Genomic DNA, 18388 nt, shown 5'->3' with positions numbered 1-18388 from the left:
AAATTAGTAGTCCTTTGAAACCAAACTGCTAGCAATGACTGCAATGATGTTTTGTTCTGTTTTTTTAAGGTGATTTTTTTTCTTTTTTTTTTTTTTTTACCCTCTTAATTGCATCCAAGTCTGCTCCTTGTTGTTTCAGCCAGTTTGTGAGCTCAGGGTCTGCATTCTCTTTAAAAGTTGACGCAGTCCACCGAGAGTCTTAAACAGAAAAAAAAAAATAAAGCATGGGTTAATAAACTTAAAAACGAGGGCAGAAGTGGTGGTTTGAGACTACTTAAAATTGAGGATCTTTTAAGATACCTTGAGCCAAATCAATTTACCACTAATTATGTGATCTAAAACACTCGGGTATAACTGTCAAAGTATGCAGTATCTCCTCCTACCTTTGGGTTTAAGTTTTAGTTGAAGCAAGCATAGTTCCTGAGTTTTTTGCTCCAAAGATTGTTGTAAGAGTGTCTGATACTCTTTCTCCTTCTGAATTAGGTTCTCCAAAAGCCTGTTAGCATACAAGAGAGAGCGAACATAGCCATAGTAAGAATAATCAAATTTACTTAGAGGAAGAAAAGAGAAGTATTGTTTTTAACAACTACCACAGGTCAGAGATGCTTGATACTCTTCCCAGGAAGATAAAACATTTCATTTTGGTTGTCTGAGACTCAGCATAGTGGTGGCACTTCAAGGCCTTCATCGTTGTGGCAGAATTTAGTAAATGTGTAAATCCTGTTTCTATTACTTTGCAGTTGCCCTGGGCAGAGTTTCTGCCTTTATACCGGTGTTTTCCTAAAACTCGCAGGAACATCTCTGAGGACACTGGGCCAGGTGGCATCCAGTGGACTAAGGAAATAGGAAAGAAACCAACACAGTTACACAGGCCTAATTACTTAATGGTAGAATTCCAACAGGACATTCTGCACTTTAAAAATATTTACGAAGGAAGAAAAGTTGCACTGAAGGCTGCTGAACTGTCCAGCCAGTGCTGCCAGCATATTCTGAATCTGATTGTGCTCCTGGAAGGTCTGCTTTATCACAAGGTAAGCGGTGTTCTTACTATGTGTGTACCTGTCACTGCTGAAAGCGTCTGTGAGCTTTTCAAAGACTGCCTGAAAATAACTCCATAGCCTTCATCTAGGGATTACCTGACGGTCTCCTGTTTGAGTCTGCCCAACTCCAGGCTGAGCTGCTGCTGCGCCTCATGGGACACCACGGAGCTGAGGGTGCTCACTCCTGACGTGACAGCAGGGTCCTCGGCCCCGTTTTGTTCCGTGGGCTGGTAGCTCTCCTCCACTTCGTCACCGTCTTTGTCCCCACTTTCCATTTCTGATGCTGGCTCAAAGTGAGCTCGAAGCTCTGATAAAACAAGTTTGTTTGTTTTTATATGGATGCTCCAGCTGAGGATGTGCACTTTTTTCATTTTTATTACAGTGGTGAGCAGGGGAGTAGCAGAGCCTTGTTAGCTGGGCCACAGATTTTATGACCGCAATTCTAAGATAAGTACAAATGGCACTGTAGTAGCTCAGCTGTAGCTTACCAGCAGAGGTGGCTGTGATAAATATGCTTGTGCTGAATTACAAGGCAGTTAGTGAAATGCGTTAATGGGAAATCCACGAAAGCTTGTTAGGCTTTTGTTCTCTTTATTACTCTAATAATTTTTAAAAAGTTGTTTATCCCTAATGCCCTTTACCAAAGAGTTACAAAGCCATTTTCTTTCCCAGGAAGCATTTTTAACCCTATTTCTCTCAGAACTTGCTGCAGGCTTCTGCCCTTCCCACCACATAAAAGCTGCCAATTTTCTTCTGACAACAAAGTCTTAAGACATTTGGCTGATTTGGCTCTAAAGCCATGGCAACTTCGGATTGAAAGGACTCACCATCAGTAAGTGCACTCAGAATATTCTCATACCAGAAAGAGTGCTTAGCACTTCAGAGTTACAAAGCTGCTTGCAGCTCTCCAACTTAGATGTATTCCTGAACAGTGCATCATCTTTTAGCCTCTCCCCTCTTGGTGATGGTGGTGATTTTTCTACTACCCATCTACAGGCCAAAATCATATTTCTCATATAAATGCACCGCTCCTTCCCTTCTTTGCATCTGCTCTAGAGCTCAGCAGTGATTTTTCAGAACACATAACCAGACCATTAAAATGTTGTATAGTGTCATCTTCTTGCTTACTAGAAGTGGTTCCAGGTCCAATTAAATATTGGACTATATTGTCTCCACAGCACAGAAAGGCTGCTGAAGTCCCTGAAAGCTCTTGATCAGTTCTTTTTTGTTAGGTTATTTACAGCTGTTCTGATTTACCTGGAATAAGAATAGTGACTGCTGCTTGGACTGCACGGCGAATTATGTTGTCCATTGCAAACATCCAGTGGGGCCGTATTAAATGATTCCTTAATACTTTGTTCACCTACAAATACACAAGTAAAAGCTGTAGGAAACAGTTCCTTACACGTTAGGAAATAAAGTCTTGTTTTTCAGTATCAAGGTGAAGTTTATAAAGAAACAACTGCATGAGTCGCTAATGCCCTCCCACTTTCCAAAGTCAAACAACAATATGACAGTTTTAGCTCCTCTGTTGAACCAGGGGAGGTAGGACATGAAATAAACGTAGGGCTCAGAACAAACATTGCAGCTTGCTGGTAGCCTATGGGCAGCCCTCAACCCCCTGCTTGGCTTCATGGCCTGGCTGGCAGCACCCATCTCCCTGAGCACTGCGTCCAGCCCTGTGTGTCCAGCAGGAGCAGGTTAAGGGGCAAGGGGTGAGGAAGAGGGAAGAAGCTACAAACCCCTGGGGAGAGCTCTGTCCTGGAAGAATTCCCCTCCCTCTGTGCCTGGCAAGGAACTCACCGCATCCTGAAACCCAAACAGCACCAGGTGGATCTGATTGATGGAAGTGCTGTCAAAGTCCAAATCCATTTTCAGCTTGGATATGGTCGAAGCCATCACTCTGTGCTCAGGGGAGCGAATGAAGTCCCTTAAAATCCCAATAATTTGGTTGATGTGGGCTTTTGAAAGTTGCAGTTCTTCAGAGCTCTGGAGAAAAGATAATAAATGTATATCAAGTAAATCCCAGAGTCATATAACATCTAGTTAGTAGTATTAATATTTTGGTTACAATTTACAGCTTTGCAGATGCCTATTTCACATCTCTACACAGTAATCACAGAACTTTCATTTCTGCTTAGCCTTTATTTTCTACATTTTTTATATTTTTATTTACAGTAATTCCTATTTTCCAAAAATGAATTAAGTCTACTGCTACAGTGGCTGTTGCTAAGGTTAGAGCTTCAGGATAATATTTACATATTTGTCCAATGTACTGTAGAGGGCAGCTCTTCTCCATAAAAGTAGCAGAGCGAGGTGGTAAGACACACAAATTTTAATGGATGCTCTCAGCTTTTTGAAGCTGAATCTGGACTTTAACTAATTATGCAGACATACAATTTCCTTAGGCAAAACATTATATTTATACACACATCTATGATAAGTCAGAAAAAGGTCTAAGTCACACAGTGATAGTTCTCAAATGTTCATTCTCTGATTTGCTGTCCGTAATCCCTATAGTTAAAGCCATTCAAGTACTTGTAAGAATAACAACATGTGCAATTCAAAGGAAGACGGAGAAAAGTATTACAGCAATTATGGAAAGGAGATGATTAAGGCAATGCTGCAGAACAGCTGGACACTGAGGTAGGACTTGCTGTTACTAAATAATCCTTCCTTATCCTGGAAAATATTTAAAACCTTGCTTACTTCTGACCAAGATGCCACATACAAACTTTAAAGCTATGGGCTATTCTGCAATTTTGTCCTTAAAAAGCAAAACAAAACAAAACAAAATATGCACAACAACCAAAAAAACTAGCACACCAATCTCAGCTGTCTAACAGCCACCAGATGCCCCAAAACAACAGCAGGAGGCCAGCAGCAGGCAAAATGTGATGTTTGCTGTCCATTCAGGCAACAGCAAAGGGCTCACACAGTTACAGCCCTCAGAGATTAATATTCAGAAGTGACAATCCAAGCAGTTGAAGTTGACACACCATCAAACACGAGTGCCAGTATGAATGTGGACTACAGAAAGAACTATTAATTTAAAACTGTTGGCACCTTCATTTTCAGGGAAGAAATGATACCAACTACCTTGCTTGACATTTACCTTTTGAAGCAGGAAAAAAAATAATTTAAAAAAAAAAAAAAAAAAAGAGTTGAAATTACCTGTGCAATACAGTCCTGCAAATTCGAAGCAACTTTATCCTGTTCTTCCTTCAGGATTTTGTACAGAATTGCTCGGCGCTCGCTGTCCTTCCGTAGCAGAAACAGACCAGAATCCTTATCCTCAACGGAAGGAGAGGTGCTCCTGTCCTCCAAGGCCAAGCCCTCGTCGGGCACGCTGCATCAGCAACAGGGCCACAAACAGGAGAGACCTCAGAATTACCTACGTGGCAGCACTGCCAGAAGGGAGGAGGGGTACTTGGTAGGTTACAAAGCGAGTCAAACCATGGAGGAGATGGTGCAGACCCTCAGCAGGTGAAAGACCTCACTGAAGGCACACTGCTCATCTCACCCTGCTGAGAAGCTGGTGCCAGCATCACCCAGCACTGGTTCAGTTTTGGGGAGGGAAGCTGAAAATCTCTGACTGAGGATAATTATTCATTTTTCCTGGCCCCACACTCTAACATACTCATTTGAAAGTACTGTTTTCTGCTGTCTGATCAGCAGAACTACCAAAAAAAAAAAAAAAAAAAAAAAGGAAAGGGGCAATTCCTTCACTCACTCCTGAATCCATATTCACTTGCTCAGTAGGAAGACTAACAATTATAGGGGGAAAAAAAGTGCACAAATACATGGAAACATTAAGGAGAAAAAATAATTTTTCATTAGTTAAATATAAGCCATATTTAAGTTAACTGGTAACGTGCCTCTGCAACTCACCTGCTTACTGACGTTGTTAAGTGAAAAAACTTGCCTTCAGTTAAAATATAACATGAATCAAATCCACACAGTTGTCATAGGTGTCAAGTGAAAAGAAAATGTTTTACCTCAGTAAATGGGAGATGGGATGCTTTACGTGAATCTCTGAAATGGATCTCTTTGGCCTTTCAAAAAACATGTCGTGCTGTACATCAGAGTCTGGCGAAACGGAGCCATGCTCGCTGCTGCTGCTGCCAGCCTGCTCTCCGTGGATGGGCAGCGGGAGGGATGTGTTGCGATTGTAATCTACGAACAGACATTATAAATATGTAATGCAGCCGGGCAGGAAAGGGCAACGTGCTTAAAGCAGCTGCGATCATCTGCAGTGATACCGAGGCCTCGTTTTGCAGAATGGCTGAGGGAGAGATAACGTGGATAGAAAGCAGCAATACAACTAAATCATTACATGCATAAGTAATAAAAGGTACGAATTAAATTCTGGATGAAATATGAAGGTCATTTTGTTACCCTCTCTTGCACACATACATCCACTCCCTCTTGGTGCTATTCCCACAGAGGGTACAACTGAATATCCAGCTGTTTCACGAGCCTGTCTCGATCCAGCCGGGTACCACCAACTGTTCCACCACAGCTGGACCTCTAAGCAGAGAGCACTTTGATACCTGGCCCCCCTCCTAGCTCACCTCTGCCTGACAGTGCTAATGGACATATATTTGCTCCCTCTCTGACACTCAAGGCATCAGCTTTGTTCACATTTCCCCCTGCCCTCAGTAAGGAGTCTCTGTTTTGGGAGTAGCCTGAAGGAAATCTCTTGTCCGACTCCTATTCATCTTGAAAGAAAGAAGGGGGGAAAACAAAAAACAAAAAAAAAAAAAAAAAAAAAAAAAAAAAAAAAAAAAAAAAAAAAAAAAACAAAACAAAACAAAACAGATGCTGAGAGCTTGTTATAATCCTGATTGCCAAGTTGCAGCTGCATAATAAGAAAAGTAAGGAAGTTCTGTCAACTCAGAGCACTCATGTGTGAAGCTAAAATTTTGTGAACATTTCACAATGACTTGTGTGGAGAAGCAAGGAGCCAGGAGAGGAGGAGAGCTAGAAGTTAAAAGTTGTTCAGAAAACTCTGACACACTCCAGAGTAAATGGTAGATGTTCAAACAGCTGAGGTAAAAGCATCGCAGAAATGAAACAACATATGTCGCCCTGTGAGACCTGGTTCAAGGCTTCTCAGCAGTATAGAAAATTGAAAGTTGTCATGCCACGAGTAAGAGCTTTGATGCAGGCTGCTTTTATCAGCAGAAAGAAAAAATAAAGAAAAAAAATAAAAGAGAGAGGATGGAAAGCTGGGAGCAAAGATGTGGAAATCGGTAGTGAGGAAAATGGCAGAGAGGGAAGACAACGTGACCTGCGGCAGCGTGACCTGCTTTGTGCTCCCAAGCTCCCCGCAGAGATGTCAGCAGCAGCCAGCACGGCTTTCCCCCACTTGGTGCAGCAAACCACGCATTCAGCTGCAGCCATGTTGTGTTTCCCTTCCTTCACCCAAGAAGCAGTTTTTGTGGCATTTGCCCTCTCTGCTCACATCCCTGGGCAATGCTGAGCTTGCTTCTTGCTGCAGCCCAGGGCTTGCACCCTGCAGCACCAGCTCCTCAGGCCACCCGAAGGAGTCCTGTAACCTCACCAACAAGTGGGGGAAGAAAGGAGGAAAGCAGGAGGAAGGAAGGGGTGGAGAAGACAACAGCAGCTCACCTGGTATTTGACAATGACCCTATTGCTCCCAGGGCAGCCAACAGGGCAGGCAGCATCCTTTGTAATGCCACACAATTACCCCAGAAATGTCCTGAGCCAAGGGCTGAAAAGACCATTGCAGTGGGGCAGAAGGCTGCCACCCTGCCAATAGCTCCTAGCAGAGCAGTGAACCACGAGGGACTGCAGTTCTTTTCACCCACTGCCCCTTAGGACAAGAGGAGATGCCCATTGCCTTGCTGAATCCAGCTCAGCCAGGTGTTATAAATTCTTTGCTTGTTTTTCCCCTTACAATCCCATTCCTTTTCTCTCAAAAGCTCCCTGCCAAGGGGAAAAACAATCAAAAAGGGAAGTGATTCAGTTTGCACTGGGAGTACGTGCATGTGTGTGTGTGCAGACAGTGAAAAGAGCAATGGTTTTGCTTGTTTTTAAATGGACGGTTCCTTCAAACACTTGGGATTTATTTGGCAGGTCTGTATTAAGAATTGCTTATCATTAAGAAAGTGGCTGATACACTGCGGGAGTGGGGGGACACAAGCTAAGTGGATAAAACAAATCAACCCCCAGAACAGATACTTCATTGCATTTCCAAGTTACATATCAAATCTGAAAATGCTGAGCCATGTAGACACCTGACAGACAAATTTTCGGGTGCAAAGGACCTACTCTATAAAACCCAGATCTCTGAAATGTATATCACTGTGAATCTAAAATGTAGAGCTGCTTTGGAAATTCTTTACTGAACGTCATTTTTCTAATTTCAATTTACCATAAATGGGGCATTTATTTTTGGTGGAAGGAAGAACGTGGCTGGGAGTTTTCAGCAAGAAAAAATGCAAAATAAGCAAGACGCCAAAATTAAACAATTCTCACAAAATACATGTAATTACAAATCACAGGCACTTTCAACTGTTGAGTTCCTGCTGATTTCTTGGCACAAGAGAAGTCTGTAGTAAAATGAAGTGCTTAATGGCTCCAATCTTTTATAAAACCCTTAATAACGATGTTGACTTGCATTTGGCTGATAATTACCTGAAGGCTTGAATGCAATTCTGCTTTTCTTGCCCTTGTTTACTTGTTTCAGGAAGTAATCTCTGAGCAAATCAGACGCTGTAACACGCTTACAAGGATCGGGTTCAAAACAGAGCAAAATAAAGGCCCTTGCTTCAGTGGACAGTGATTCTGGAATTTCAGGATGAATCTTAAACATCCCGACCTGTAAGTAAAACACAAATGCAAATTATTTTAACCAAACTGCAAGGAGAGCACGCGCCAAAGCTTTCTTAGTATGACCTGTCACAACCTTAGTGACTGCGAATGGGAAAAGCAGAGGTCCAGGTACCCACACAGCAGTGAAGTGATGAGGTTCTGATCCCATGTTACTTCATTGCAAACACGGCCTGGATGCCCTCTGTGTTACACAAACGTCAAGGTACAGATGTATCCAACCATCTACCTCCAGACATTCTCGGGATTTGGACATTATCCACACCAAGTGCTTAAGATGCTGCTTCTCACCCTAGCCAAGTGTCCCCCCTGAGGTAGCACACGCTTCCCATCGCCCCACTGCAGCGTTGTCTCTCTCAGTTGCTGACCTCCTCCAGCACATTTGTGCCCTGGAACAGGAATAACTTCCTCCTCTAGTGCCGACTGCCTCGCTGCCCAGGCCTGCACCTGTTCTGCTCCAGCTGCTGCCAAATTTCCTTGTACGAATGCTGACAACGACCTTGCCAGACCTTGTCACCACCCCAGGCACTTGGGCCAGATGTCTTCTGCAGGCATTCAGTGTCAGGTAATGAAAATCACATGATGCCCAAAGGTTTATCGACACATACACACCCTACAAAGTAATGAAAAATGTACTTGTACAGGTTGCTCCCTAGTGATTTCTCCAGCTCCTTCACTGCCTTCTTGCTCTAATGCCAACCTCATGTAAATGTCTCGAGGTGTGAGCTGTGTACTGTGTGCACTGTATGTCAGATATCTGTCTTGAAGACTCAGCATCTTTACGTAAAGCAGGTGCTGGAGACCAAGCAGAAAGATAGTGGCCACAAGGGAGATAGTAGCCCAGCAGTTAAACAAGTGCCAGCAGCTTGCTAGAATGAACAGTTGTTTAAATAATCTCATTATACAGCTGCGTTAACATGCTGGGGCACTTACGCACTTACGATAGTGGTTCTGCTTCAATGCAAGCTGAAGCAAAAAAATGCTGAGCAGTGAAAGCAAACTGCACTTGCTTTCAAGTGACAGTGCAAAATGTAAGATGCTGAGAATGCATTAAGCCATTCCAAACCAGAATGCTAAGCACATTCAAAACTCATTATATCCTGACCGAGAACTGCAGGTAACTCTTTTAAATAGATGCAACTTGCTAACCTCTGCAATTAAATTGATGTATTTAATAAATAATTAAATTTATGTAGTGCCCTGTTGGGCACATCCATAGTTGGATCTATGCATCTACCTTTCCCGATGAAGCATTTTTATCTGATTTGCAAAGTCCCATGTGCATTTTGGGGTATAGAGTTTCACCATTTCAAAATGCCAGCCCAGCAAGACTTTTGCTTTGGGCACAGAGAGAAGAGAGCCAGCTGCTCGCTGGGCTGTGACGACTCCTCTTGACGTGCCCTTCTGCATGGTCAGCTCCTCTTTGTGCACTCGGGAGGCAGGCTCACGCAGCCAGCTTCAGCTGTGTCACAAGCTGATGGCACTGTGGTGCCGGGTGCCCTTAAGCACTACACAAAAGCCAGGACAGTCCATTATACTGTTGGAACAGCTACGTCAAAAACTGTAACTATCCCTTTCTTTCCCTTTTAGCTTTGGTGCATGGGACAACCCACAGGCCTAGTATGAAGCACAGTGAATTGCAGCCCAGCTTACTATCCATATTGATAAATTTTTGATTTTGCTACCATGGCAGCAGTAATAATTTACATTAATGTTCACATTGTGACTTTTAACTGCATACCAAGGAAAAGCCATTTAACAATATCCATAATTTAAAGTAGTTTGCTAGGTTATGAAGATAATGTATTGCCCATTGTAAGAAATCCTGGAAAATTAGACCACCCTCTTCCACCAGAGCTTTCTATCACCTTGCAGAGACTGGGCCTTTGAAAGACACGGCAAACAGATCCTCTGGGAGGAAGGCGTACAAAAAAAGACTTAAAGCAGCAGCAAGAACTTGGTTGTCATAATTGGAGACTCTGGTTGCCAAGAAGGAAATCGTTAATCAAGAGTAGGAGATGACAGAAGTAAGAAGTTGGACAATATTAGTTTTCATAAATCTTCACTCATCTTTCAGGTTGCTGCTCTGAGTCATGACCTATTTCCAACACAAAAATAAATTATTGCCCCCTAGAGCAACACAACTTAGAGCAGAGAAGAATCCTTCAGACAGAATTAAGAATACAGGACAGACTGTGGCTTTGTGCAAAACAGTCCATATAAGAAAAGGTTACTACCAGTTAATATTAAACAATTAAGGTAGTAGTTGAAAATTCATAAACTGGGCAGTAAAAAAGGAAAAAAAAAAAAAAAGGAAAAAAAAAAAAAAAGAGAAAGTACTTACTTTGAACATTGCTGCTTGAGGCTCCCCTAGTTCATGAAATGGAGGTTTGCCTGTTGCCATTTCAATAATGGTACAACCCAGTGACCAGATATCAGCTGGTGCACCGTATCCTCGTGGTCCTTTGTCAATGATTTCTGGAGCCATGTACTGCAATGTTCCTAGGCAGGGCAAAAAGGACTGTCAAGTTTTATGTTCTTCATTTTTTAATAAAGAGAATAAACACACCACTAAGCAATACAAAAAATGTCAAGTTCTGCCTTGGTGCAGGACAGCATCTTGTGATAGAGATGGAAGGCCTGAAGATGGGATCTTTAAGAGTAAGACAGCTACTGCTAGAGAGAAGAAAGCTGGAAGAAAAACAACTTCATGGGGAAAAAATACAATTCTATACTGGAAAGTAGAAGTATAACACAAAGAATGCAAACCCAAATGGCCTGGTGGTTAGAAGTGTTAGAAGTAGGGAAATGTCATTTTTCTGTTAAACTAGGGACATGCACAGCTCCAATTATCATTGTTTTGTAAGCACGGTCTGTTCTCAGAAAGCTGTGTTGCGGTGCTTTCTTAGAAGCAGGGGCAAACGTCTTCAGGAAAAACTTGTGTGAAATTCTTGGCCACTGTCATCATATCATGATCTCAAAGCATCAGCACTGGTAGGAAACAGCTCCTCCAGAGTCAGGTGGGCCCCTGAGAAATACGCCCACACAAGCAGTAGAAGACTTGCTTTGGGAAACTAATTAGAGGTTCCCAACCTTGTGAAGTGCCTGTGGAAAGACAGCCACAAGACACAATGAAAGAACTGAAAAGAAACTGAAAGAATTGAAAGCCTGGAAGAACGGGACAAGCAGAAGGGGTAAACATGCTTGCTTTTTACAAATTTTTCAAAAATAAAATTTGTCAGTCCTTCACCATAAACAGAATAACATGTAATTTAATTCATTGTAATATACAAACTGCATGATAGGTATTTTTAGGGTGATAATTATTAGTAATACTTGCTTTGATAGTTATTTCTTTTCATACTGGCAATTCACAGGTCTCTATTTCAATGTAGGTGTAATTTGTTTTTCCTATCAGAGAATTTGTTCTTTAATATTACTGGTGAAGCAAGATTTAGTCAATAAGGACTTAGTAGCTTAAAAAAAGATCAACATCTGCAGGAAATACCTGTAATGATGATGATAAGGCAAAACTACATAATGCAAATAAGGTAAAATCTCAACAACAACAACAAATCCCTATGTGTCCAAGCAGTTACTCAACTTAATGTTTTTTTGAAACATACAATACCCTCACAAGTAGATGAATATATTTTTTCTACAAAGAAAAAGGTCTCGTAAAAATAAAGGAGTTGGGACAGTACCACCAAAGGAAAAATATCTGGAAAAAAATATTGCAAACTAGGGACAGGGAATTTCAAAAACTTAGTTTATAAAGCTTATTTTGTACATGAAAAAAAGTTTTATCTGTATCATCTTACATTATTTTTTGATTCTGATTTTTATACAAAGAGAATACTGGTTGCAATCAAGGTATATCAATTATATGGTAACTACAAAAATAAAGGAACCCATCAAAAATTGCAGTTCAAAGAAGTCTTTTTGATGTGCTTGGGATTTTTGACATCCAGAGTTAGAGAGAAAGATAGAGAGAGAGAGAGAGAAAAGAAAAATCTATTGAAACTTCTAAAGTTATACGTGTTGGCAAAATGATGGCCCCGCAGTTGGCTGTTAATTGAGGAATCCGAATGTCTCCAAAGTTTGCTTTTAGACAATCTGACTGTAATACCAGTTATAATACTGATAAACAAAAAACAGTAAATAAATGGAACCAAGATGGTCAGTCTGGAAACACTGATATTCAGTCACATATTAAACCAGCTAACAAGAGAATTTGACAAGAAGTCATCCACACTACCAAAGGAAACCTATAAACACCCTCCTTGTTTCAAACACTAGAGTATTTTTTCCACATTAATTCCTGCTGGATCTTTTATAACATCTTTAAATTAAATTATTTTTCTACTTAAGAAAGCAATGAAATTACACTGTGGTAAAGCTGTGAACAATTAAGTAAAGGATGTCTGGTGAAGATAAAAGGGATGGGATATTAGTATGCTCATTAAACATGATTGCTGTAGAACAACAGTTCAAGCCACAGCTTTGCCTTTAGGCTGAATGTCTTGAATGGAGGAATATAATGTTTAAACCACTAGCAGTCTGACCCTTGAATCATCTGGATTGTATTGCAAAATGCCTAAAATCTGCAAAGTTTATGTACTGAGTTTAGGCATTGAAATGTGCTGCCCAGAGAAGTGGTTGAGTCACCATCCCTGGATGTCTTTAAAAGACGTTTAGATGTAGAGCTCAGTGATACGGTTTAGTGGAGGACTTGTTAGTGTCAGGTCAGATGTTGGACTAGGTGATCTTGGAGGTCTCTTCCAACCTAGATGATTCTGTGAATTAAGAAACTTTAAAAAAAAAAATCACAAGAGCTTTTAAGCCCTACCTGGCCATATCTCCTTGCCTACTCATTTTAAATCCAAACTGAGAACTTAAGTAAAACATTTCTTCTTATGGTAAATTACCCCTCTAAGGCACAAGCAGGACAGCAAACATACAAGAGAACAAAGAAGAGTCCAAAGAGTCCTCATTGTATTACAGTGCGGTGACTTTCCATCAGATACCATGTCTCCATGTATCACCACTAACAGCAATCAGTTGCTGAAAGCCCACTAAAGAGTACATAAAACACAGGCAGGGACACAGTGATTTTCCTCTAGTGTCTGCCACAGCCATAATAGTAATCAGCCACCGTGACTTCCTGAGCCAAAATTAACTTTTGGATCATTGTTTTTAATAACCACAAAAGGATCTGCCTTACTGAACCCCTTTATATACTTATAGTTCCCACAAAATCCTGTAGAAATGAGAAGCGCTGTACTGCTATACACCACACCACTTGGTAGTGGACCTCTTTCCCATAGAGTATAACTTCATGGAACCAGTCTAAAAATAATGGCAAAGACAGATGCTGCAGGCAAAAACTGAAAATATTCTTTTCTGGATATCTGTATGCATTTGAGAATTATTCATCCCATTGCATAAGGAAGATTATTCATTAAGAATATATTTGTTAAATAAGTAGTTTGGAAAATATGATGGAACTCCTTAAAGAAATGCTTCAGAAGCCAGCACTTAACCAGCTTTGTTCAGAGATAGATTGTCATTTCTCTGTTGCAACACCTATGAGCTCAAGAGATTGCTTCTCACAGCTCTTCATTGTAAACAAAACATTCAAATGCTGCATTTGTGATTCCAAGCTATACAAATAATATGTATTTATTCTCTTTAAAGGACTCCTAATATACCTTGATTCTAATTAGAATCATTAAACCTTTGCAGAAATTCATTCAAATTCGTTTCAAATGTCTTCTCCCTATAAGATGTTGATCTTATCAGGCAGATGACGTGTGTCTTGTTACGATTAGGATGTAATTTTAGGCCAAATTTCCGATTCACAAGCTTTCCTAATAACTTACTTTTCTAAACAGTTTTTTACTTATCTTTTCAGAACATTCATAATTTTATGGTCATGGCTTCCTTTGTAAGAAAGCTGGAGGAACTGCAGAACTACCACCAGACAGATAAAAAGAAGCCTCGGTTGTTGTCTTCTATCTTCCACAGGATGTCTGTGTCAATGGATCATTTTCCATTCTTAAATTGCAGGCCAATACCAGACTTGTGATCTGTGGTACTAGCTTACACTTATGGCCACATCACAAGAGAAAACATCATGTTACTTTTATTTTCCACTAATGAGTGAATTTAGTATGTGACCATTTTGTCATTTTTTCAGTCTGGAATTTCAGCTGTTACTCAGCAAGTTTTGTTCTCCTGGAATGTTGCAAGCTTTTGCTATTTTGTTGTTTAAGGAAACTTTTCTCTAACATGCCTGCCTACTATTTTCATCTAAACAACTTTTTCCTGGTGATAACACCATGTTAGCCAAAAAGTGTGCATGCATGAGTTACTGCTACAAGGATTATTAAATGAAAAAGTTGTTTTACTGCAGTATTTCCAGACGTAATTGCAACAGATCAACTGCTACTGAATGAAAAACACTTAGAATAAACACTGTTATAGCATCACATTTAAGTAATTTATTAAAATTAATAAATAAAATGAACTAAGTAGCATTAATAAAGAAGAAAAATAGACTGTGTTTGTGGTGATCACTCTTCCATTCACTTTTCTCTGAAAATAAAGAGACCTAATCCTATTTTCACCACAAATTCAAAAAGCACCTTGGCTCTAACTCCAAAGCTATCCTGGATCCAGACCTATATCCTAAGGAAGAATTTCCACTAAGAACACCCTTACAAACTCTGTTCAACCAGTCTTACCTGTAAATGTTTCAGTGCATGGATTGATTCCTGCCAGCCGTTTGGAAGTACCAAAATCAGAGATCTTTACCACGCCACTGTAGGTGTTCACCAGAACGTTGTCCCCCTGTGGTTTGGATGAGAGAGAGAGGAGAGGGCATAGGGTGGAGGGGTTGGGTGAGACACATGAGTACAGATTCCAAATCGAAATCTCAGTACTCCTACAGGTTTGTGGTTATCTTTGTAATATACCTGTCTGCAAAGGAATTTTCCAGGAGCACCAGAGAGGAGTTGTTTTATACTTTTCTTTTAAGCTTCCATGAAATACTATCAGAAATTCTACTTCAGCTTAGAGTAAAACTAACCGAAGTAAATAAAATGAAGAGCAAACAACAGAAGACAATTTACCTTTATATCTCTGTGTACAATCTGGTTCTCATGGAGATATTTAAGGCCTTCCAGAATCTGCTTGGTGTAAAATTTAATTGTGGGTTCTTTCATTGGGCCCCACTTAGATCTCAGGAGAGCCGAGAGGCTGCCTACATGATTTAAGAAGAAAGTGTAGCAAGATAGCAAAACCCCAAGATTAATATTAAACATTTAAGGCCAGATTAAGTTTAATTTAATCACTGACTTCTGAAAATATTTAAGACAGAGGAAAGAATGTTCCTCAAAACAACCAACTAATGGACATTCAGAGTAAGAGACAGGTCATCTACAATTCCCCTACCTGTAACGTATCTAATCTTTTCTTAAATAACTTTAAATAAGTTTAATTGTGAAGCAAAATAAACAGTCTTTCTACATCTGTCAATATTAAACTAAGTGCAGTGGTCTACTTTGTGCCAGAAAAACTCAGATAAAGGGATTTTTAAGTCTACACCAACAGCTCTCTAAACTGAAGTTTGCTGAAAGAATCTTGCATAATCTGAACATCTGGTTTCTTTTTAAGACTGGTTGCAGAGTTCAAAATAACAGAATTGGTTCCATAATATCCTGACATTAGCAACTAATCACAGCACACTCCACTGTGCATATATTAATAGGGTGGGGAGAAAAAAGGTAGGTAAACAGCAACAGCTGATATTTTTAACAAGTGTAGAAAAACAAGTCTAAGTGTTGATTTAAGCTCATCGTATCAGCATGTAATACAAGTGTCTCAGCTAAACAGGAAAAAAAATCAAAGCTTTTAGGTGAGAAGGTCAGAAGATTTCAAAAAACAAAAAACTTCCCATCCTGAATGCCCCAGATGAATTTATTTACACTTTGAACATTTGTGTTTGGATCTTCCATAGGAAACCTGTGGTTGTTTTTTTGTTTGTGTGTTTTGTTTGTGTGTTTTGTTTGTTTTGTTTGTTTGTTTTGTGTTTTTTTGTTTGTTTTCCCTGTTTTTCTTATTTCTGTTTTGATTTTGCTAATTACATTCTTACAAGAATTTAAACACTCATCTTGACATATGCTCAACATTGAACAGCAAATAGCAAAAGAGAGGTGGGAGAAGAACCTAGGGAGGATATAGAGGGACTTCACATCAAAAATTGTAGAAAAGGCTTGTGGAACAAAATTGGAATTTATGATCAATGGAAGCATACCACTTTTATTTCCAATTCGTGTAAGAAAAAGCATTGTTTGGATGCAGCAGGTAGAAAATAATATTCAGTTTGCTCAATCAGAATTACTGCTCAACCGAAAGCTATCTTAAAATTTCCATTTATCATTTAGGTGTTCAGGCTAAAAGGAATGTACAGCTTAAATGCCACTATTTTATCACAAGCGTATTGGACACCAAACATTAAGTGACTTTCTTTTAATGACCCTTCTCTAGATTTTTAATATTACAGGAGGGGGAGAGGGTACTTGGACTTGTATGCTTCAAATCTCTTCTTTAAATGCAAAGAATGCCACTGGTAGTTAACATCTCAATAGAAAAGCCAATCACAGTGCACAAACACATTAAGTGTACATTTTGGCTTCCACTAAGCTTAACATCCCAACTGTTTTTGGTTTCTTTGAGGGACTAAGCTCAGAATGATACAGACCTCCTGGCACCTGCTCCATAAAAATCTTAATGTAACCATCTTCTGAAACAGATCCGAGATACTGGACAATGTTCCGATGCTTTAAATATTTATGCAGTGCTATCTCTTCGTGAAGAGGTTGAGAATATCTGTTGAAAACAAATAATCAAAAAATAACACACACACACACACACACACACACAAAACAAGGAATAACTCATGATGTGGGAAAAGGTTCTAGGCTATAGTTAAATGCTCTTTTGCAAACAATGGATTTTAGGGGTATTGATCCAATTCTCAGTAAATTCTCGGTCTTCCATGACATTCAAAATGCAGTGTGACTGGCTGCCTACTGAGGAGTACAGAGGTAGATCTCAGAGGAACCTAGGAGGAGAAACATGCCCTCAAAGAATGTATTTACACATGCATCTCTTCTGCATCATTCCATAGTACCATCTTTGCCTTGGAAACTCCTTTTATCCTTTTCCTCCTCCGTGAAAACAATACAAATGAGATAAAACTGCAACTTTAAAAATGAATTATTTTTTTCTAGGATTTATGATATATATATAAATAATCTTATCAAACTATCATTTTAATACATAGATTATATATATATATATATATATATATATATGTATATACAAATATATATACACACATTTCCACATTCTTTTCCAAACAACTGGAAGTCGTCATTCTCAAAAGGGTTCTGTTGAATACCAGGAGGAAATAAAAATTGCATGTTTGTTTACTGGGATATTATAAACTAACTACATAGAAATACTTGTTATGAAGAACAAAAATTTCAGCAAACAACTACAGCTTTGTTAGCAATGTGTATATATGGCAATTAGCTTGCTCTTACCTGCTGTCTCTCTCAGGTATTTCTTTGATGGCTATTCGGACTTGATTGCTAAGGTCTCTTCCAGCATAGACTATTCCATAAGTACCTTTTCCTAGAACTACCCTCTCACCATTCTCATCATAATCATATTCATACTGCAAGCGGAAAAGATAAACGAAGTAGTACACAAATTTTAATCAATAATGTAGGATTACAGAGAGCTTTAACAGTTATGTACTACTCTAAGTACAGTGCAGAGTAGTTACTGCAGTACAGTTGTAGGTTGCCCACCAGCCTGGTGCATTATACAGCTTTCAAAATTCCCATGTTACTTGCTCTATAAAACAATCTTCCCTAACCAACTTCCAAATGCATTCACCCAAACAAGGAACACAGCTGTAAACAAAATTCAATGAAACAATGCTATCAAAAGACAGTTCAGATGTCATAGCTGAGAACTGCTGACAGAGCCCTCAGAACATGTAAATGTATGGAACATATATATGAAATCTATGGTTAAAAAAATAAAAAATAATGACATTCTCATTATGTCAATTTGGATGGACACTGTTATAAGACCCTATATACTCGTTTGGGCTTAGCTACAGCAAAATTCATTTCTGACGTTCCCCTAATTATGAAGTTTTCTCCGAAAGAAAAAAGACACCCCCCCCCCCCCAAAAAAAAAAAAAAAAAAAAAAAAAAAAAAAAAAAGGCCCATCTCCTGAAACGGTAATTAAATATTAAATACTAGGGTTTCCACAGACTTTTTCTACCTTCCCAAGTCCAGAAGGATGACCCATATAGGAAAACTGCATATTACCTTCTGTGGCTCTATGTGAGTTCCCTATCCAGAAATCTTTTTTAATGGCCTGTTGATATTTCTATCTGTAACTACTT

The 18388-nt window shown here is 39.6% G+C and overlaps 1 protein-coding gene across 1 annotated transcript in view; it reads right to left on the bottom strand.

Annotated features, from left to right (window-relative positions):
* The window catches only part of MAP3K15 (mitogen-activated protein kinase kinase kinase 15), an 83530-nt gene that overhangs the window by 936 nt on the left and 64206 nt on the right, over positions 1 to 18388 (bottom strand). Inside the window, exons 17-29 of the mRNA XM_032198229.1 lie at positions 17510 to 17643; positions 16663 to 16790; positions 15032 to 15162; positions 14645 to 14750; positions 10243 to 10400; positions 7704 to 7887; positions 5039 to 5216; positions 4215 to 4389; positions 2844 to 3029; positions 2298 to 2403; positions 1137 to 1347; positions 384 to 496; positions 101 to 198 (exon numbers count right to left, since the gene is read on the bottom strand). Of these exons, the coding sequence (XP_032054120.1) occupies positions 101 to 198; positions 384 to 496; positions 1137 to 1347; positions 2298 to 2403; positions 2844 to 3029; positions 4215 to 4389; positions 5039 to 5216; positions 7704 to 7887; positions 10243 to 10400; positions 14645 to 14750; positions 15032 to 15162; positions 16663 to 16790; positions 17510 to 17643 (1908 nt within the window). The remainder of the gene's footprint in view (positions 1 to 100; positions 199 to 383; positions 497 to 1136; positions 1348 to 2297; positions 2404 to 2843; positions 3030 to 4214; positions 4390 to 5038; positions 5217 to 7703; positions 7888 to 10242; positions 10401 to 14644; positions 14751 to 15031; positions 15163 to 16662; positions 16791 to 17509; positions 17644 to 18388) is intronic.

The sequence above is a fragment of the Aythya fuligula genome, chromosome 1, assembly GCF_009819795.1.
Source record: "Aythya fuligula isolate bAytFul2 chromosome 1, bAytFul2.pri, whole genome shotgun sequence".
NCBI lineage: Eukaryota > Metazoa > Chordata > Aves > Anseriformes > Anatidae > Aythya > Aythya fuligula.
Note: the sequence above shows the minus strand (reverse complement) of the source record. Positions and strands in the feature narration are given on the sequence as shown.